We start from the raw sequence: 23,123 nt of genomic DNA on the forward strand, positions 1-23,123 counted from the left end.
TGAAGTTTTAAGATCTAGTATGTTGCTTCCTGTGCCCTCCCCCCCCCCGTGATGTAGGGAGGGGTGTGTGTGTGGAAATACCAGTGTTACAGACCCAGTCAATGCAACTGCCCAGGGCTGCCCTCTGCTCCAGCCCTCAGTGAATTAAATCACACAACCATGACTTGGACTAACTTAGCCCCATGATGGACTCTTCCCTACTTACCCTCCGCATCCAGAGCTAGGACTTGCTGACATTCTCATAGATGACATCGCTGATACAGAACTGCTGCTTCTTCTTCATCCACAGCAGCTGGACACACTGGTGGATAAAGATGTACTGCTCCTGAAGCCAACAGCAAAGCGTAGGTCAGAGAAAGATCCTCTTTGGGCAAACATGCATGTCAATATCAGATTGTAACTCAGCGAAACATAGGAGAGTTGAAAATTGGTGGGGCTGGCTTGTTTTTCTAGGTCTTACACATTTCTCCCCTGTGACGGGGTACCGTCTTACCAATAGTTAATGTTTCCTTCTCTGACCCTTCTGCAGGTTCCAAGTTTCATTGTACTATGCTGACTTTCATGATCAAGATATTTTGTGAAAGGGAACACATTTTTATTATTTGTACAGACACAATTTTGCACTTAGAAGCTTTAAGAGAATCAATTGTGGGACAGGGAATAGAGCTCATCACTAGCTAACGGTAAATGCAATGCATATTCGGTTGACACACTGGGGGAATATAATAGAGAGCCATACCATACACTAAATACACTCCAGAAAGTTTAATCATGTAAGTCAAAGAAATAGGGAAATAGAAGCTAATTACACTCTGATCATTTTGGAGGGCTATCTAATCTTATAAAACAATGGGAGAAATTACGATTGACATGGTAAATTGTAGAAGAAAGCTAAAAGAATAAAATAAAGGGCAACCTAGGAACTTGGAAACATCTCTTCTCAAATGATGACAACATAGGGATACCTTTATTCTGGTTAAAAACATAACCCTATCCGTATATCTACATCCAGTCTCCCACACACACTGAAATTGAGGTAAAATAGAGCTAGTGCAAATATTCCTGGAGGGCTAGGTCCATGTATTGTTCACCCTAACACGTACCACAGCGGTTCTCAACCTGGGGTTGCGACCCCTTTGGGGGTTGAATGACCCTTGACAGGGGTCACCTAAGACCATTATAAAACACATATTTCTGATGGTCTTAGGAACCGAGACACTGCTCCTCTATCCATCTCCAGGAGGGTCTGCCCACATGCAGATTCCCCCACATACAAATGCCCGGTGTGAAGACAGTTACCTATGCTACGCCATGCTTCAAGACAAAATTTCATTGATTTGTCACTAGAAATAAATGTTTCACAATATTTACTGACATATTATTCTTGTGATTAATCACTATGCTTCAATTATGTTCAATTTGTCACAACGAAAATACATCCTCCCTATCAGATATTTACATGATGATTCATAACAGTAGCAAAATGACACTTATGAAGTAGCAACAAAAATAATTTTATAGTTGGGGTCACTACCACATGAGGAAGGTTGCAAACCACTGCCTCAACACTGATTTTGTGCTTGTTAAATGTTGCTCAAACTCAACTGAAGAAATATCAAGAACTAGCACACAGAGATCAACATGTAGAGGACAGCAGTTTCCGTTTCATCTCTGAATAAAGGAAAGGGCAACACATTTAGCGCTCAGGGAGGCCTGCAGCTCTTTGAAGCCTTTTCATATGTTGCTGGGCAAAGGGAGAGCGACGGCACAGTGGGGCAGTGATGGGTTTGAGGTGCGCTCGGGGAGGCCCGCAGGAGCAGTCCACTCGTCCTGTCAGGTGGCCAGGCGTCACCATGGATGCAAGGGCCATGGATTTGGTTTACAGGGAGAGCATGGATAAAATGCTGGTAATGCTGTGTGATTACAGATAATGGTCAAAACCAAACCAACTTAATGTCCTAATACAGAATGCCGTAAGTAAACAAAGGCCTATCAATAATGAAGCATGAATCAATCCTTAAAACGAGGTTTACAGATTTTTTAGGTAATTTGGTATAATATAATAAGGCATTAAGTGAACAATTAACGTGGAAGGTACTGATAAAGAGATAACATATGAACAAAACTCTGCGAAAGATGTACTTGAATGATGGTTTTGAGGGAATATACCAAAATATTATTTGTCTTTTGGGGATGAAATCATTTCATGGTCTTTCTCTTTGTTTCCCAAAGTTTCTTTAAAAGTAAATACGTTTAATAGCATATCCACAGGACTTCAAAAGAGCCTGTTGTGTGACCAGCTCCTACAGAGATTAAGGTTAATACTCTAAACATCCCTGGTTAGTAGCTCAGCCTAACCTGTATTTTTCAATGATGTTTACTGACAACACAGATGCTCACTTTTTGACAGAATCTCACCACAGCTATTTCTTGCCCCGCTGTTTCGCTCCACTGTCCAGCACTGGACTTGGAAAGGGCCAGACATTGTTAGGTTCTTCAACCCATAACTCCTCCCTGGCAACAGTGGGCCAATCTTTGGGTCAAAATAAATAAAAGTATTTCGAGCACAGGAAAAGTACGTAACAGACGATGAGGTACAGCTCCCTGGGAGCCCAGAAATAATCCAGGCTGGAGATTCAGAGCTTGCAGCTCAAAGAAAAGCTTTCATTGGCCTTCTGGGAAAGGTTCTTGGAGGAAAACCAAGGGAGACATTTGGTAACAACGAAGGGCAAGCACCATCGGTACCATTTCAAAGCACTTTATCTATGAGAGCATTTCCCGCAGCAGGTGAACTGTATAATTCACGGAAGTTATCCAACGCATTTTACAGATGGGGGACGGGAGAAGAGATGTATGCAGAGGGCCTGCCTGGAGCTCAGACCTCCCTCCAGGGTCTGGCACTTCTGTTCCTTTTGAGGTGGGCCCACAGACATGTCAGGTCAGGTGACAAAGGGTAAAGAGGGCAGGTGAAAATACAGCCCCCACGGCACACAATCCAAGGACCCAGGAGTTACTTCTGTCGTCAAAGTGGGGTGGCATGGGGAGGTCTGTATGGCGGGCATTCAGAGCTGGCTGGGGAATCGGGAAGCGGCAAAAACGTGCCACACGGTTCATGCATGGTGTCTAGACACAGCTAGGAGATCAGTCAGCTAGAGAATGGGCTCTTGAAAATCATTAGTGTCAAAGGAATATTATGTGATGATAAGAGTGAATTCCCCCACCACCATTGGCCCTTTACTTTTTAAAGCGAGTGCACTAGACATAAAGTGGAAGTCAAATTAGAATTGGGATGTAAAGGGCTCATGGAGGCTGAAGCATGGAAAGCAGAGGAATGCTGGGAAATAAAGGTAAAGGGACACCATGTTCTAGGAATAACTAAGGAAACAGACATGAATAAATAACTGGAAATGGAAGACACCCAGCGGCAAATCCCGAGGGAACTCAAGGCTGCAGCTGGGACAGTTGGGAAAAATAAGTAACCTGTGGAGACCTTTGCTCTCTTTGTTGACTTCGAATCCCCACATGAGAGCGCAGGGTTCTCAGGGTTCCCACATCTATGAGAGATGACTGCCCTGGAGATGTCAACTGAAAATGCTTCCAGCAACAGTGGTCAAACAAACAAAGCAACACTGGAGGCAATCTAGACAAAATCTTTCCCCAGCTTTGCACAAAGCAACATTGTGGCTGCCCTAGTTTTCTGTGAGCACAACTTCCAGAAGATTAAGGCAGCTGGCAGGGGCTATGAAGGGTGGTCTACATGAAGGTAAGTTAAAGACAACAACAAATAAGGCTGAAGCTTCTATAAGTCAAAAGCAAGCAGGCTATCATCAAAGTCTATAAGGTGTAATTTAAGTGAACAGGACAGACGATTCCTCACATCCAACATACTGAAATTAAGGAGTGGCCCTTTGAAGCTGGGGAATTAATGCACACCTTGAGAAGTTTAATCGCATATTAGGATGCAAACTTATGTAAGTCAAAGTCAAAGTATGGGCCAATTAATAGGTGGCTGTTTAATAACTAGCTGGAAGGGGCCGTCTCTGAGAAACCAGGGTACTTTAAATGTAGCGTAACAAGGTGTTGTCCATTCTCCCGTACCAGTCAATTTGAAAGCAGCAGGATTGGACTGTGAGTGAGCTCAAGACAGAGGAAACAAACACAGGGCCTTGCTTCCTCATCAGAAAAGAGCACTCGGAATGTGCAGGATTCACCCTGTCTAAAGTGGAGCCATCCTGTTATAGCTCAGAAATAAACACACAGGAAGGACCGTGCCGAGCCTCTCGGTCACACTGGAATGGGGAGGAAGGAGGAGACAGAAGTTAAGAAAAAAGCCGTAAGAGCCCTCAATAAAATGATCTTTAATAAGAAAAATAGGGGGTGGGGAAGAACTCCAAGGAGCCAGCAACTCTGACTCTAGGCTTTCTGAGTCACAGTGACACCTACTGGTGATGCTTAGGGAGCAAGCACAAGGGTGCCCAGAGCCAGGTGGTAATCCCCCTGGAAATTCAGTAAATTCAGGTTGGGTTCCACGCCACCAGCTTTCGTCCCACACACCCTCCTTGACAATAGGACGTCGAGAGTGAGGCTGATTGACTAGGATTAGGAACAAGCTATTGTACTGAGGTGTTTGCACCCACAAGGTGTTTGAAGGCCCTGCACCGTCTCACCTGGGCCTGGCTTTCCAGTCTGAATAGCGAATTGCAAGGCTCGACAGCAAGAGAGGACTCTGGAGGAGATGAGGATGAAAGTGGGCGTAACACTGCTTCCATGGGACTAAAATGAGAAATCCATTTATGAGAATCCAAGGGGGTTTGAAGAACCAGTGAGCTAGGAGGGTGGGGCTTCTGAAAAGTAGCGAGAAGAAGCCATGGCCACCCTGGGAAGTGAGTTGTGCCGGAGAGCCGCGTGGAGGATAAACTTACCGAATCAAAGCCAGCCTTTGAGAGATCCGCTCAATGACACTGCCCCCAGTTTCTATGTGAGGTTTCACCCACGGCAGCTGTTAGCTTCCTCTAACCCGAGTCCGTGTAAGGCGGATTAATGTTTACAGATGGGTGCTGTGATTACTTAAAAGATCCATGAGGCCAGTGCAAGTGAAGCTGCTACATACGGACTGGGTTTCTAGTGCACACTATCTTACAACCGGACAGCTGGAACATGCGCAATCAGGAAGAGGCCGGAGGCAAACACGCCCCGAGAGCGTGGTTTTGAAGCATGGGGTTGAATCATGGCAAGTTTTTCAGTCCAGGGCAATGATATACATACACACACGTACGTACACACACACACACACACACACACACACACACACACACACACACACACACACACACACACGGACGACGCTCCTACCTCTGTCTGTACCATCGACATGCGGTATGACCTCATTTCCGACACCAGCCCTAAGATGTCGACAAACTCATGGTCCCGAATGTGCTGCAGGAGCCTGTCCAGGGCGATGAATGTCCCCGTGCGTCCCACGCCGGCGCTGCAAGACAGAGGGCGCACAGCTCTTGACTTACCGCTCCGCAGAGGTGGGGTGCGTGCGAGCACAGTCTCCACAATGTCTTTAGCAGGTTTCTAAGCATGGCGTTTCTTCTAATCTGTCATTTCTAATGTCACCTTGCCTAAAAGGAGATGAACTTGTTCTTCCTCTTGGGCCACGCCCTCCCCCGGACACTCTGCTTGCTGAGGGAAGCGATCCTTCCACCCAGAGCGCTTGGGAGAGCTGGTTCCTGCCCCAGAGGAGTGGGCATCCCCGACTTCCTGGTCACCTTGGGAGCCAGAGAAGCTGGGGTCCCTTCCACACTCGGTCCACTTCACCATCCCACGCCTTTCTGACAACACTTCCATTTGGGGAGTCCTGGGTTGGCTACAGTCTCCAGGAACCCTTCTATAGAGGCGACACAAAATGAAATTAAGGGTGCAGACCCAGTCTCTCCCAGGCCGTAAAGGCAGCGCTCAGGGAAGTGGAATGGCATGGCAGCCTGTGTGGGCAGTTAGCTTGTCGTTTCTTCCAGTTACCTGTAGACCACGTGCTAAACAGCTCCAAACCCGAATTCTGATGAAAAATAGGTACAAAGAGATTTTATATGGAATTTGCAAGAAGACAAACCTGGAGTTCAGAGCCCTGGTTTACCTCTTCTACTAAACAGCTCCTCCCTCCTGAGACTTAGCTTCCCACCTAAAAGTGCCTGCCACTGGGTGAAGTCAACTCCAGGGCGGCACTCTTTTTTTTTTTTTAATTTTTTTTATTTTAACAATTTATTGGGGCTGATACAATTCTTTTCACAGTTCATACATATACATACATCAATTGTATAAAGCACATCTGTACAGTCTTTGCCCTAATTATTTTTTTCTCTTTTCTTCTTTTACATTTTATTAGGGACTCAAACAACTCTTACCACAATCCATACATATACATACATCAATTGTATAAAGCACATCCATACATTCCCTGCCCCAATCATTCTCAAGGCATTTGCTCTCCACTTAAGCCCCTTGCATCAGGTCCTCTTCCCCCCCCCTCCCTCCCCATTCCCCCCTCCCTCATATGCCCTTGGTAATTTATACATCGTTATTTTGTCATATCTTGCCCTATCCGGAGTCTCCCTTCCCCCCTTCTCTGCTGTCCCTCTCCCAGGGAAGAGGTCACATGTGGATCCTTGTAATCAGTTCCCCCTTTCCAACCCACTCACCCTCCACTCTCCCAGCATCGTCCCTCACACCCTTGGTCCTGAAGGTATCATCCACCCTGGATTCCCTGTACCTCCAACCCTCATATGTACCAGTGTACAGCCTCTGTCCTATCCAGCCCTGCAAGGTAGAATTCGGATCATGGTAGTTGGGGGGAGGAAGCATCCAGGATCTGGGGGAAAGCTGTGTTCTTCATCGATACTACCTCACACCCTAATTAACCCATCTCCTCTCCTAAACCCCTCTATGAGGGGATCTCCATTGGCCGACACTTGGGCCTTGGGTCTCCACTCTGCACTTCCCCCTTCATTTAATATGATATATATATACATATATACACATACATATATACATATACACATATATACACATACACACACTTATATGTTTTTTTTTTTGCATCAGGGCGGCACTCTTGAAAGGAATCCCGGAGTTTGACCCCCTGGTGGAGCAGCCGGGGTTCTTGAAAAGCACACTTTTAGGAGAGAGCATATCGTATTTGGAAGCAAGGCTTTTGACCTGTGAATGCCCAACTGACTGCACGGTAGTCAACCCTCGCAGTAACGTGGTCGCTTAAGGAGCATTTTTCTTTGAGGGTTCCTTGGGAATGAATGCTCACTGTGTCCCGCCGCACACGCACTCTCATGCACGTGCACACACGCACGCGCGCACCTCTAGAGAGTCCACTTCACAAACGCCTGGGCTTGCAGATGTATGTTCTCTGGCTGGTAAGGCTTCCGATGCCTTTCCTAACACCCGTATTTCCCTTCTGGTTCTGATATGCAGTTGAGGCATACATGGACGTCTTCTGCTCTTTGGAGACTACATAAAAGCTTCCAACTATATTACAGAGCTACATCTGAAGGAGCTTTGTGCACTTGGTGGGAAGGAAAGTACAAATCCCACAATCACTCTTTCCCATAGGAATGAGTGTGGTCCTTGAGCATTAATCATGGACTGGATGATACAAGTTGTCTTCATGAGCTACATATTTTCATGTTTTCCCCTTTCCTTCATCTCGCTTTGTTGTATATTCTAATTGTGGGCTGTAAGTATTTATAATTTGACCTAGCCTTTGTTTGTGTTGTAGACCATTCAGAATCCTTGTTGGAATAGGATAATAATCTCACTCACTCACTCACTCACTCACTCACTCACTCACTCACTCACTCACTGCTTTTGAGCCGATGCCAACTCAGAGTGGTGCTAAAGGACAGGGTAGAACCATCCCGGTGATTTCTGAGACTGTAACTCTTTAGGGAGTATATGGTCCCATCTTTCTTCCAAAGAGCAGCTGGTGGGTCCAAACCGCTAGCCTTGGGGATTGCAGCCTAACTCATAAGCACTACCCCAACCAAGCTCTTAGGATAACTATGCATAGTGTTTAAAAGCAAGGACTCTGGAGAGTGGTATGCCTGATTGTATCCTAACTCTTCCACAGCCTCTTTTTAGGAACCTGTGTGGATCTCATAACCTGTCTAGACCTCAGCTTTCTCTATCTGAAACTGAGAATAGTACTTACTTCTCGGATATAGGTTAAAGGATTCCTACATTATAAATATTTACAGCCCTGGAAACTCTATATGGGATTTCTATGACATGGAATCAAGTCGATGGCAGTGGGATTTGGTTACATTATCAATTATTTATGTATATCAGAAAACATCCATTAATTAAAGGTTTAAGAAAAAGATTTAACCCTTGAGACTATTCCCTGGAATACTTTCTAATTCTTGGAAGAAAATTATGCCCCGAAGTCATCTTTAAACGACAGCAAAAAGTGAAGCTCAAAAAGTAAAGAATGTGATCCTTAAATACTGCACTTATTAAAAAATACCTTTACAAGGCCAAAGGGACAACAGTCCTGCTAAAGCTCAGGTAAGAAGCTTCAAGGGCAAGAGCCCTGGCATCATAGGGGTTATGCATTGGACTGCAATCTTCATGGTCAGCGGTTCGAAATCACCCACAGCTCCTTGAGAGAAAAACTGACCTTCTATTCCCCTAAACAGTTAAACCCACAGGGGGAAGGAGTGAGCATCGACTGCATAACAGCCAGTTCTGTTTGGTTTTGAGTCTAAATTAATATCGGTAAAACAGCTGGAGTAGAAATAATGAGAATCTTGATACAACGTGGAGAATATAACCAATGTCACCGAGCAGTAGTTGTCGAAATGGTTAAAGTGAATTTCATATGTATATTTGCAACTCCATTTAATTGCCAACGAAATCTGACGCAGGGTTTATGGAATGGCGGGCTGGTTCCTTTATAAATCAAAGCCCCCGGTGCTTAAGGGAAAACGCGTTTGCTGAGCTCACCTGCAGTGAACGATCATGGGCCCTTTGCTCTTGGTAGCTTGCTGCCGGACCATATGCACAAACTGTAGGATGCTTTCGGCAGCGTTCGCCGTGGGCACGCCGTGGTCGGGCCACACAGTGTAGTTAAAATGCATCACATCCTGCATCTCATCAGCCTTTCAGAGAGAGGGGGAGAGAAACATCAAGCCCCGTGGCCACAGTCAGGCTGGCCCAGGCCTCCCACAAGATCCCATGCTCCTGCTGTAAGGAGACAGCCACACTGCTCTCCTGCGGGTGCGCTTCCCCTCCCAGCATTGTGTCCAGCGCACAGTCAGCTCTGAAAGAATATTACTTGTACACCATCTTCCAGCAGTAGGCTAAGTAGGCTCATCCACGCCTGCGCTGTGAGTGACAAGAGCATAAGTGGATCAGGGTTTGTTTCCTGGACTTGCCATAGAGAAACTGCATCACCTGTGGACAAGGACTTACCGCCCTAGAGCTGATCGAGCCCCATCCAGATGCCTCTATATGCCCAGCACACCCCTTTGCCAGCACTGCGACTGGGGTACCTCCGTGCCCTGCTCCTGATAAGCACTCACCACTAAAGAACACTACCAGCCCTACAGGCACACATGGTGAAGATCTCCGCTGGAAACGGAAAGGTTGGTGTTCTGAAAGTGCCTTCGGAGAAAGACCTTGTGACTGGCTTCTGGCCATAAGGATTTAACAAGAAAACCCTATGGGGCAGTTCCACCCTGTCACGTGGGGCCACTGTGACTCAGAATCGACTCCTCAGATCGACAGAAACAAAGGGAGCTATTTCGCTGGAAAAGGCCTAGGCCATTATTGTGGTGGGGTGAATATTTTCCCCCACAATTTTACTGGCATAGAATACACATATTATATAATTCGATATATTCGGGTGTAGTCACCCGAAGAAGAATTGTCCAATCACCACCACAATCAGTCTGAGAACATTTCTGCATTTGCAATCTGCACGTTGGCAGTTCGAAACCACCAGGACATTCCTGGCAGAAAGATTGGCTTCTGACAGTTTCAGAAAGCCACAGGTGGCCCCTGTGAGTCAGCATTGACTCTGGCAGTGAGTTTGAATTTTTTTTGTGTGGATCTGACTATGCAAATAGGCATGTGTAACACTAGTAAGAGGGTATTGGTCAGTTTTCGCTCCCAGCCTTCCTGGCTAAAAGGATGAACCATCTTTGAACCAGCAGCAGAGAAGAAAGAAACCAGGAGGGAAGAAGACATCCAAGATCTGCCTGCAGTGACCGCCAAGACCAGCTGCATCTCAGACCACGGCATAGAAACGCAGAGAAGTGGCCGAGACTACGGCATGCCTACGCATTAGCTGGCCCCAAACTATGGAACCATGGGGACAGAGTGACAGGCTGGCTTCCCGGCCCAGAGGCAAAGGCCTAGGGAACACGTGGCTGAGAGATTAAGAACGAGAGAGAGGCTTGACTGCTGGTTGAGGAAACTAACGACTGTATACTGAAGTCTGCTGATTCCTGACTAGGGATAACCTTTTGACATCCCCATAGCCTCCCCTAAGTGTGAATACCCCCTGCGAGTTTCGTGTGGCCACTGCAATGAGTTGTCAAACCCAGCGCAGATGTAGAGCGTGTGGGAGGATGCCTGGGAGTCAGCAAAGGCATGGAAGGAGAGAGTGTGGGGCCTGCCTAGCTCTTGCCTCAGGGCAATACGGAAGCCGAGGAGGTCAATGTTCACCTGCATGCCCTTGATTGCAGTTATATCTCCCTGCCCAGTCATAGCCTTTTGCTAATGAGTGACTGGACTAGAACACAGAAAACTGGCACCTTGTCACCTGGTGGAACAACTTGGCTGCCTTGCCTATCATCCCCGCACCCTTAGTGATCCAACCCCCAGCTTGATCTGGATCTTGCCCTGTCCTCGCCTTGCGCTCTTTACATGTTGTACCCTGGATACACCCACCGGGGCTGTGGCTCCGTCTAGCCCCTGTGTGTTAGAATAGAACTGCCCTCCAGTGCATTTTCAATGGCTGACTTTTCTGAAGCCGATTGCCAGGCCTTTCCTCTGAGGTGCCTTTGGGTAGACTTGAACCTCCAACCATTTGCTTAGCAGCCATGCACGGGAACCATTTGTACTGCCCACGATATCCACCTGTGATGACACGCTCATTAAGATACTTATACAAGAATCCCTGTCCTGGGCTATGATTCTAGGGAATCTGACCCAAGCCACGCTCACGGAACTTCAGTTTTCTCATCTCTGTAATGCTAGGTAACAAAGGGTGTTGTGAGGATTAAGTACGGATATGTTTGTGGCAGATGGCCCCAAAGCACTCAGGCCATGTTGTTGGTAGGTGTTGACAAGTAGATTACGGCTGGGCTGCTACTACACTCACTCTGCCTCAGCTCAGGGCAGGCGCACGGATGGGTCTGGAGCTATCTAGTAAGTGGGTCTGTTTTGTAAACATGTCTGACATACGGAAACCTCTCCAACAAATAAAGGGTTGCTCCCTCTGCACTGACTGCACACCAATTAGGATGGGGGTCACTCCACACCCATTTTAATCCCTCATTCATTTTGAAGAGTAGGATCTAAACTATGTATTATCAAATATCCAAATATTCCAAACCCAGTCTTTACCAAGGTACTTCATTCTCAGAACTGGGTTTCCAAGACTATCACTTATTACAAGAGTAGAACGCCTTTTCTTTCTCCCTTGGAACAGTGGTAGTTTCGAACTGGTGATCTTGAGCCTGGCAGCCTAACGCATAAACCACTATGCCACAGGGCTCTCCATAGAGGATTTCAGACCCTGTGCATCTTTACTGCAGTAGCCAGCTGCATCTTTCTTCTGAGGAGCAACTGGTGGATTTAAATTGCTGACCGTCCAGTCCCATGCCTAAGCCCTCTGCTACCAGGGATTAAAAAAAAAAGTCATTTAAAAAAGAAGCACTATTTTTTTGGCCTCAGAAACTATCGGGGTCAGTTTTGGCAATCTGGTTGTGGATCCCCAAATAGCTGGAAACATTTTTTTCTTTTTATGCTTATCTTTAGTTTTCAATTCTCACTTGGTTCATGCTAAGTTTTGAGTATGGATAAGATATGCCTTGTGCATTATAGTTACCTTCGTCCTGTTCTTAAGAAAGAAAGTCCTTCTGGTTTTTTATCTTACTTAATTATTCCTAAATTACTCACAGTGACTTCCTCCTTTATGTAATGTACACCTTGCTGTACCCTGAACCTTTACACCTATCAATATGTGCAGGAGAGAGAGATAAAGAACCATATAAACAAAGAGACAAACATACTAACACAGCTCCATGCATGTGCTTCGGCAATCTCAGCTTCATTGCTAAACTGCCTATGTGTGACCAGAAGGGGGCACTCTGACACCAGATGCTGTTAACTACTGTGAAAACATTATTTAATGCTTTCTTTGTGTTTCAGGAGCGCTTGGCGTGGTGTTATTGAAACATAGGCCATTTTGAAGACTCCAGGGATCAGAAGCATAGTGTCGACCATGCAACCATCAGTGAAACTGTGCCCTGTGCACAAAAACACAGTAAGGGAATAGACCCTATTTTGCATTTTTTTTTTCTTCCTTGGATGCCAAGGTAGAGAAAATTTGTTCTCCCTTTATCTAGTGGTTTGTTACTGGTTTTCTGGCTGAGCGAGAAAGCAAGAGGAAGGAAATCAGAGAGCAACCGATGAGAAGCGATCCATATCTCTACCTACTCCAAGTAACCGCGGCCCCACAGAATACGGACCTCATCAGACAGTGTCACTAATATCATGTGATTTCGCTGAAGGTAACTCAACAACAGTTGCAGCAGTACATTGATAAGGAGCTGTCAGAAATGTATCAGGATTCAAAAGAGGACACGGAATAAGTGAGATCACTGCTAAACATCGGATGGATCACGGCTGCGGCCGAGACTCTCAGAAAGATATTTGCTTGTGTTTCATTGCAAAGGGCCTTCAGCTGTGTGGATCACAACAACTTCTGGGTAACACTCCAAAGAATGAAAACTCCAGAACACTTCATGGTACTCAGGTGAATAGATGCATTCTGATTCAATCTGTATGCAGTACCAATAATCTGTGAAACTGATCTATAGAAAGAAGAAGGTGGCATCAGGATGGGGGGGCATTCTATTGAAATGAAGATGACACACACAACCTTGCTTGCTGAACGCCAAGAGGACCTGAAGCACTTTCTGATAAAGAGCAAAAGCTGCAGTGTTCAGCGTGGAGAAAGGAAACATCCTCATAACTGGACTAACGGACAACAATGTGATAAACGGAGAAAAGATTGGAGTAGTTAGGACTTTGTTTTATTTAGATCCACAGTCTACCCTCCTGGAAGTAGCAGACAAGAAACCAAGAGGTAAATTGCACTGGGCAAATATATTGCACAAGACTTAATTAAAATTTTGAAAGTCAACGATGATACTTGGCGGACTGAGGTGTGCCTGATCCAAGCCATGGTGTTTTTAAATGACCCCATATGTACAGGAAAACTGGGCTATGAATCAGGAATACCAGAGAGGAAGTAATGTATAAATTATTTAAATGCTGTAGGAGAAGAATATTGAAGCTACCCTGGAATTCTTGGAAAACAAACAAATCTGTCTTGAAGAAAGTATAATCAGAATGCTCTTCAGAAGCAAGGATGGTGAGACAGTATGTCGTGTCTTTGGACATGTTATCGGGAAGGAGCCAGTCACTGAAAATGGGTGTCATGTTTCATGAAGCAGAGTCAAAGAAAAAGAAGATTCTCAATGGAATGAATTGGTGTATTGTCTGCAACAATTGGCCGAACCACAAGAACGATTCTGAAGTTGGTATTGGAGTAGGCAGCGCTTTATTCTGTTGATTACAGGGATGTGTACAGGGGGGATACCATGCGTCTAAATGTTCCATGGCACCTAGCAACAACACTCTATGTGAATCTGGTAACAGGGTAATTCTGGCCGATATCAGTACCCAAGATATAAAATATAAGGTAGCATAGAAACATTTAACATATATTCAAAGGCTTGTCATCAGAGAGATAGCAGTTTCATGGAAAAGACAGACTTTCTAAGATTCTAACAATAAATAAGAAAAAGTGGCAGTGCAAAGATATACGGCATTATGGCTAGTACGGTCTAGAAGTTCCTTCTAACACAATCAAAAGCGAAACAAATAAAAATAAAGCCCACCTCCCTATAAGTCCTAGAACTACTAATTTATTAGAATGAACATGTTTCATTTCAAACTTAAGTATGCCCTATATATCCTAATTATACTCATATGCGTTGCATATAGGTGATGAGAACACTTCGTTCTGGAGTTAAACCTGGTACGCAAGGATTAACCTTGACATCTCATGCCTATTTCTTGTGACCCTCAGACTTTCCATTTCGTCCGCAGCATTCTCAGTGAAATAGTAAACAACTATTCTTATATTAGCAGGGCTTGTAGTGCTCCTGGTCTGCCCCACCAGTCTGACCTTGACACCGTGAGCTCCCTCCGCCTGTGGGGTGTGACTTACATAGCTGATCCGGAAATGCCTACAGGCCCAGTCGCCTTGGTCCTCCTCTGAGACCATCTCCACGGTGATGTCTCCATACGGGATGGGGTCTTCCGTGAAAGGCCAATAATGGTCACATTTCACCTGAGGTCAAAATAACGGAACGTTGTAAAACAAAGGGCTCTCAGAAACGAGGCCGGCGTTCACTTCAGGAGAACGAGGACAACAAAGGGCCCTGGTCTCTGAAACTGCACACAGAACGATACAGAACTGGGGGAGGACGGAAAACACACAGGTCGGATGGTTTCTGCTATGGGGAGGCCTCATGGCCTGCAGTGGTTGGTGCTGCTGGGTGGGCGGCCAGGGGAAAGGCCTCCCCAGGGACTTACTCTCCTCTTTTCATTGCACTGAGTGAGCATGACAATCAGCGGAGCCTTCTGTTGGAGGACCATCTTCCAAAAGTCATTTCTGGTTTCTGGCAGCGGCCCCTGGGTGGCAATATACTCCTGGGGTGAGTTGTGTCCCTGAGAGATAGAAGACAAAGTATCACCTGAGGAGCCATTGCCAATGTCAATGGTGATTCCACCCAAATAAGTCAAGACTGAAAAGCAAACGGTGAGACACCTGGAGAAGGACTCGACACTGATGTAAAATTCACTCCTTTGCTCATCAGAAATGCAGTCCTGGAGACCAATGTGATTTTTAAGCACTGTTCTCTGGAAGTTTCTAAAATGGCGCAATAATTGCTATCTTTCCAGATGTTACGACATCTGGAAAGCTTTCCATTTGCTTGCTGAAATTGGCAGTTAAATGCAACGGAAAAATGATCTTTAAGCAGAATAACTGACCTTTCCTTTAACCAGTTCTTTACAAAGAAATATGAACATTGCTAATGTCTTAGCCCCCTTCCCCGCCCCCACTCTTTGGTCTGAAAGGCATTGGGAATCTAGTCTTTAGAGGTGAATTTCCAGTTGGGGAGAGGTTCTCTTTTTAACTGTTGATGGCATCCATGTATTCTTCTGCACCGTATCCCGTTGGCTGGGTGAGCGTGTGAACGCCCGATTCGCGTTCTTTCTCTTGAAATCACTTGCATGTCCCCAAAGTCTGCAAGTCCACTTCAGTTGTACTTTTCTTCCTTTTTCCAGCACTCAGACCAATCGTTAGGTCGGAGGGGTTAGGAATCTGGATTTTTGGTTTTTTTAAGGCTATGAACCTTGCTTTCTTTATTTTGGACTCCTAGATGCATGTGCTATCAACCAATGACATCAGGACTGATATCCCACCACCTGTATCCCCTCCCCCAGATAAATACGCTTCTCTTTTTTCTCCCCCGCCATCCTCCCTCCCTTGCTCCCTCACTCTATAATTTCCTATCCCTTTTTTGTCCCAACCCCTCCCTCTTCCTGGTCCCGCCCCAGCCCTGGCCTCCTGGTAGTCTTGAAAGCCTTATCTTGTGGTGTAAAATTCCTTTTTCTCATAACAATGGTGGCGTATTTATTTTTATAAGATTGACTAACTTTGCTGAGCAAAATGTTCTCTAGGTCTGCCCAGGCCTGACGAGTTTAAGAGAGCCATCATTGTTTGTATGGATGCATACTGTTCTCATGTAGGAAGGTACCAGGTATATGATTGACACTGATAGCTATACGTACGGGTATATAATTGGCATTGATGTAATCAGCACCTTCTTCTTCATTCATGGAAACTAATCTCACCCGGCTAAAGTCATCTGCAAATGGAGAGAAAATAAATATTAAAAATCAGAAAGGAAGGAATAGTTGGTGACTTCTCTTTTACCCAATCATATCAAGTCAACATAGTTGACAATATATAGGTGTCATTTCTTTGTAGTCTGATTTTTTTAGCCAGGCCTCAGTGCTAGGTTCTTGTTTAAATAAGTGCACGATTTTCTCCCTCCCTGCTCTGGGGTCAGAAGGGCGGGGCAGGATCTACAGTGTCTGAGAGATTTCATGGAAAGCACTAGTAATTAGCCTAAGCACAGCGCTTCCATTTCACCTGGATATATCCAGGTGAGGAACAGGTGACATTGTCTGGACTTTTAAATTGATGAACTTTCAAAGAAAAATGTGAAAATAACAGATGTTATGATGACCAAATTTTATTATGAAATTTTGTCAAGGAAGTCTCTCTCTGCTTGAATGTTAATCTTTATAATTGTGAGCTCCGAGAGGGTAGCAGAGTGTCATATAGAGCTCTTAAAAAGTCTTTATTGTGAGTGAAGTGAAGGTTTATATAACACATCATCAGTGACCCATTCAGCAATGCATTTGTCTCACGTCATCGCTCGTCATCCCCATTCCCTTGTCCCACATCATGTATCCCACTTCCTCCCTGCTTTTCCCATTTCCCTTCCTCCTTCTTTCCTAACTCGGAGTGTTCGTCTTGGGTAAATGCTGTCCCCTGTATCTTCCGGTGGTTGTTATTCTTACATGAGAGTGAGTTCGAACTGCAGGGAGACAAAGAGTCTGTGAAGTGGAATGGACTTCGTGCCAGTGAGAGTTTGGTCCAGATGTTTTCTCCCACTCTCTCCAGGACCATCACTCATTGACTAAACATGGCACCGTTTTTAGCCTCTCTCTCTTCCAACATTTCCAACCTCCCTTTTCTAACTCCCCTAGACTGTAGTTGATTAGAAAGTTAAATAATCATTGGAATGCATTTTAATTGTCTACTTTATAAGGAACCCTGGAAGTTGCTTAGTTGTTTGTCAGGCTGCTTGCTCACCGAGGCTGGCAATTCAACCCCACCAGCCGCTCTGTGGGAAAAAGACCTGGCATGTGCCCCCATTAAGAGGACAACCTACGAAACTCTATGGGACAGCTGTACTCTGTCCAGTGCGGTCACTCTGAGTAGGGATAAGCCTGATTTCACACAACAACAAGGACTTCATGGCACCTTCCCCCACGGAGTACTGTTGCATTATAGCATGCTAGGCCACCAAAGAACTTGCTAAACTAAATGAGTGCACTCCATATCCCTTCTGTTAGCTTTCTCCCTTTGTCAGAATTGGCAGACAAGAATTTCTGAGAGCACAAAAATGGTCTGACCTCCAAATGGATTGAGCCAATTTGGATCTCCAACAGGCCAGTCTTCATTCATCTGAAAATCTTCCTAACGTACAACAGAGGCTAATGACACGATAGCACAAACGAGATGAACAGATTCGCTGGGATCACCGACATGGCCTTGAGGGTTCGGATGACAACTAGCCCTGACTAAAGGGAGGTGGGTGCAACTGAGGACCCCACGATGACAGTGGCCCCTCAGCCTTTCTGAAACCTGAGTAGAACCGCTACCATTGAGGATCTTACACGGTAAGATGTTTGTGTAACGGTTTTTACAACGATTCAGTGGAAGGTCTGCCGCAAAGTGTGGAATATCCAGTCCAATCAATTTCAGCTCCTGGAAATGACAGAGAATGAACTTATGAGACTCACATACACGGTACAGATTTGACAATTGTTCCCAATTTTCACCCCCTGCATGCGAGAGAATTATCACACCCCTTTGCCATATGGCTTTGTAGAGGCTTCTTCTCTGGGAGGCGTGTTCATCTCTAGCCTACTTATCAACTTGCTTTGCTCCATGCGCTTAGGTAGACCTCATGTGTAATCTGAGTGTGGACATGTAAAGATCTGCCATGTATCACGAGAAGAAAATCCTCAAGGAGTTGCTGGTTCCAAAACGAGGAGACACATGTTAGACGTCATTGAGTCTGTTCTGTGCCTTAGCAACTCTGCACAAAACACTGCCCGGTCCTGCACCATCCTTACAACTGTCCTAATGCTTGAACCCGTTGTTACAGCCACGGTGTCAACCCATCCTGTTCAGGGCCGTCCTCTTTTTGCTGCCCCCCTACTTTACCAAACATGATGTCCTTCACCAGAGCAGAACCCCATCCCCCACCCCGACCCCCATCTACAGGCCCAGGGAAGAGAGAAATAAATGTTGCAGGCCACAAGCACACCAAGGTTGTTTAGTTTACAGCATGCTTGTATCAATAGTTGGCTATTGTAGTTCATAAATATCTTCAAGATTTTACTGATCATTTGGGGAAGGTAAGAATTCTATATATAACACATAACACGCAGGGAACTTGAAAACAAATTCCTTTCATAATCTTGGAGGTCTGGGCTAACAAGTATGTATGAAATTTGCATAAACATGATCAATTTTATGAGGAAATATAGATGATTTTTTCTGAAGACAATGAATGAGCCTTGGAGTCCTCAGGAAAGACTGGAGTGAAAAGCAGTAAGCAAGGAGGAAGCTATATGTAAGGTCATGGTCACTAACTAGCTGGGATGAAGTCTCAAAGGTGAATTGGAATTATTCGTGGTAGGTAAACTCTCCTGTGAAATGAAGAATATCCAAATACCTGCCCATTTATGAGTCTACCAGTACTCATAATTCCTATTATTTGAGGGTGTACTATTTGGGCAATTTTGGTATAGATCAACAATCACCACACTTTTAAAGGCCCATGTTACTGGGGGAAAAGGTGGATAGGACGCTCTGCTGGTTGCTCACAGGAAAGAGAGGGGTGGCCCGGGCCCGCTGGGGCATTGTTCACATCATGAGCTTGTGAACGGGGCCCTCTGGATGGTACCGGAGCAACCACTGCAGCGGCTCCAGTAATATTACTATGTGAAGACTTAGGCCCAACTTTCAGACAAATGCTAATATAAAATATACATTTATCTGCCTATAGATGGGGTTACCTACATAGTATGCTTCTTTCTATAAGTCTATTAAGTGAAGCAAGTCAGAGCCAATTGTATCCATACATTCATTCATTCATTCATTCATTCATTCATTCATAATATTGGGTGTTAGTATTGCACACCAGGTTTACTCTCTATCCTGTCTCTTCATTACTTCTTCAATGAAGCCTCACCCGGAGCTTGTGATTCTCTGGGGAATATCTTCAGCATGTCCTCACTTTTAGGGTGAGCGGGAGACATATGACAGTGTTTTAAGACTGGGTGAGAATGTACAGCCGACAGAGTCAAAATCAATACCAGCTAACATCACAGGCCTCACCAAAGAGTCCCAGCTATCACATCAGGGAGAGCTAATGAAGTATCTGACCTGTGCGTGTGGCCTGTGAACGGTGTTATAAATATCGCAATCACCCTTGGCAGAAAGAAAGTTTCCCACTCCCCTGTTCAGGGTTTGCAAAAGGATTTGTCTTTCATGCCTTTGCGTCTTGACTTAAGCTTCATGTAAAAGTATATGCTTTAGGAACAAACTACTTGGCTCTTCAACTGCTTCTAAATAGAAGATTTAAAATTTTAAAAAAAGATTATTAATTGGGAGTTAGTACATCTATCATATCATTCCATAGTACAATAATGTCAAGTAATGTTGTACGCTTGCTACCACAATCAGTTTCCAAACTTTCTTTTCCTTCCTGCAGCAAGGTCGCCCTTGAACTTACTGGCACTAGGTTCCATAACCTACAATCAACGCACATGAGCCAACCCAATCACCTGGATTTCATTCTCTTATTAATTCCTCATCACTTTCGACATTCCAAGGGAAACTAAAAAGTCTCAACTCCTTGGACTAATTTGAAGTCAGCCTTAAAAGCATACTCTACTCAGTGTGATCCTCAGTTCACGGCAGAGCAGCTCTTCCAGCTCGGCGTACCCCGTTAGTTACCAACGCTTTTAAAGCAGAAGGCAGTTACTGTTAGTTCCATTCAAAGACGGGTTTAAAGGCTGTCTTGTTTTTGTAAGAAACAAAACCTGATTTTGAATAACTTGAAGCCAAGTCAGTGTTTTTTTAGCTTCTTTTTTTCAGTGGGAAACTTATCTAGATGATACTTTTGTTGCTTAAAATAGTTTAGACATCGTAAGAAAGGGCCTTTATGGATAACTTAGCAAAACATCCAGCTTATATTGGTGTATTACATATAGACTGTGTGGTCTTCCGCAGATCAATTTACTGTTTGGCCTCATGTTAATTATCTGTGAAACCAGCCTAATAATACAGCCACACCTCTCCGCATCACAAACCAACAGAATTACACTCACGGCCATCCAGTCAATGCCAACTCTGAACGCATATTAACGCAGCGGGGTGCCTCATGATGGTGAAGCTATTTTCTGCCATGATCAGGTAGAAGACGAGGTGGGGCTGTGTGCTGAGCCTGACTCTCTAACTGCTGCTTCCTATGCTGTCTAATAAACCAACTCCCCTGCCCCCCAACTCCAATGCCACCCCACCCTCTACCCCCCACCCCCAGCTCCTGCTATGGGTGCAGAGCGATCAACCACAGGAAAAGCATTCAGATGCAAAAGAAACAGTGGGGACAGATGGAGGGTGAGCATCAGAGCGCATATGGAAACCGACTAACGGAGAGAACGTTAACTGTGTGCTACCTCCCTCCTGTAAATGCCCTAAATTGATGAGAGAGGTGTCATTTGCCGAGCACTGTGAAATGTAAAGTGCCAAAGTTGAATTGCAGCCGAGCAGGAAGTGCACGTGTACACAAAGCGGTCTGCAATCTTTTGTAATGTAGCCTGTCACTAAGTGGAAGATCAAGTACAAAGTTTCCGGTCCAGTAGCTTTGGGCTTATTTTCATTCCAACCATATGGAAACTCCAGAAGCATAATCGTCACAAAGGCAAAATGTGTGGCGAGAGCCTGGAACCAACATAAATCATGTTTGTGTTTTCTTTTCTTTCTTTTTTTAAGAAAATAATTTATTCTCCATTTTGTTTCCTGGAGAAAGCAGTCACCCAAGGCCACTGGCAGGCTGTGCGGTGCAGGCTGTGTCTGAAGCCTGCGAGTCTGCCCTAGGAGCACACTGTCCTCGGCTCAGAAGACCGGGACTGTGTTGTGGTTGCCAGCAGGTGACAGCACCTGGTGTGTGTGTGTGTGTGTGTGTGTGTGTGTGTGTGGCTGAGGGGTGTGGTGAGGGGGGAATGTAGGGCAAGTTAGAGACAGATGAACCTGTATATTCCTAGACTACTTGCCCGGTGAGGAACTCAGAGGTGAGCAGAGGTGGTGTGGATAGGACAGCTTCCTTCCTGGGCAAGTGAAAGTCCAATGGAACTGAGCAACACAGCAAAAGGACGAGAGGATTTAGAAGGAGCTAGCTCATGACAGGCCCTGAAGAAAGTATTGGGGAAGCTGATCATGGGCATCTGGGCAGCTAGTAGAAGACTAGATCAGAAGAAAGTCGGTTTCTGGAAAGTCTAGCAATGGCTTGAAAGACGTGCCCAAGGACACTGGGAGGGGGTTTAGGAACAGTACTTTCGTCACAGGCACCTGGGAAATGAATGGAAGGAGAGAAAATGTAGGCATAGGAACAAACTAAGACCCCCCAGTGTAAAACCTCGTGGAGGAGGTTGACTTATTTCCAAACCACAGAGAGATAAATTGAAGAGCTTAAAATATTTCCCCTTGTACATCAAGATCAGGGGTGTGTGGAAGGAGGGACATCAGAATGGACTGAATGGCCAAGGTAGCCTGGGGTGCATCAGTAAGAGAGTGTGGACTTTCATATTGACCCTCCATTTGGTCGCTAGTGGATTGGACTATAACAGAAGCAAAAACATCTTTGAGTGTCAGTTACTTCCAGAAATCATGGGCCATCTCTTGAACGCGCTGCCAACTGCTAGTTTCGCTCTACTTCTGACCAGAGAGATGAAGGCATTTCGTAGCATCCTGAACAAACACTAAGGACAGAGATTACTAGACCAATGAGCACTATGTAGTATGACCTACGGGCTCTCAAATTTTATTCCTAAAGTCTGGTGGTTCTTCAAGCCTTCTGTATAAGAAACTTAAGACACGAGAACTCAAAGGTAATCCCGAGTTGCTAACGAATTTAAGAAAAGATGTGTATTTTTATTAGAAGGATAATAAATCTTTTCAACAGCTTCAAAATCAGATGCAGAGTGAAAAAGGAATTTATTCAGTGAATGTAAATTAGCAGCTCATATAGCTTCATGTATGACTTATAGCTGCATTGGTAATATATGTAAATTAAGACATTCATCTCAATCTGCAGAATGCCTATAAACGATACAGTTTCTCAATGTGAGCATAGTCACTCAAGGTCAGTATCAAAGTGAATACAAATCCTAAGCCTTAAAAAGAAACAGAACAAATAATTGTTCTGCTGTTGACTTAGCTAAATCAGGTGTCCGAGCTATCGTGTGCTGCCATGCAAGAAGTGCTACACACAGACGGTCTCTACAAACAGAACTGTCTTTTCTCAGAATCAGAAGTCAGGCTAGAAGCCAGAGTTCAGGGTGTCAGCTCTAAGGGAAACCGCCTAGCTCAGGTCTGGAGGAAAGTATTTTTCTTTTTTACCTTCTGCTCATGGTCATCTTCAAGTGGCTTGACATTTCCCGGGTGCCCCCACCCCCCAGGGGTGCTTATTTCATCTTTTTTATATCTCAAAAGAGATTGATTCAAGACACCCTGTATTATTCTTGTTTATTAACATAACAAAAACAACCCATTCCCAAATGAGATGATAATCATAGGTATAAAATTCCAAGTCATTGCCATCAAGTCTTTTTCCGACTCTAGTGAGCCTGTAGGACAGGGTAGAACTGCCCCTGTG

The 23,123-nt window shown here is 45.0% G+C and overlaps 1 protein-coding gene across 1 annotated transcript in view; it reads right to left on the reverse strand.

Annotated features, from left to right (window-relative positions):
- Window positions 1–220: 220 nt before the first annotated feature.
- PTPRO (protein tyrosine phosphatase receptor type O) overlaps window positions 221–23,123 on the reverse strand; it is a 113,746-nt gene continuing 90,843 nt past the window's right edge. Inside the window, exons 20-26 of the mRNA XM_075553329.1 lie at window positions 17,851–17,941; window positions 16,171–16,247; window positions 14,908–15,042; window positions 14,540–14,662; window positions 9,016–9,170; window positions 5,353–5,488; window positions 221–325 (exon numbers count right to left, since the gene is read on the reverse strand). Coding sequence (XP_075409444.1) covers window positions 221–325; window positions 5,353–5,488; window positions 9,016–9,170; window positions 14,540–14,662; window positions 14,908–15,042; window positions 16,171–16,247; window positions 17,851–17,941 — 822 coding nt within the window. The remainder of the gene's footprint in view (window positions 326–5,352; window positions 5,489–9,015; window positions 9,171–14,539; window positions 14,663–14,907; window positions 15,043–16,170; window positions 16,248–17,850; window positions 17,942–23,123) is intronic.

This window comes from Tenrec ecaudatus, chromosome 6, assembly GCF_050624435.1.
Source record: "Tenrec ecaudatus isolate mTenEca1 chromosome 6, mTenEca1.hap1, whole genome shotgun sequence".
Classification (NCBI taxonomy): Eukaryota; Metazoa; Chordata; class Mammalia; order Afrosoricida; family Tenrecidae; genus Tenrec; species Tenrec ecaudatus.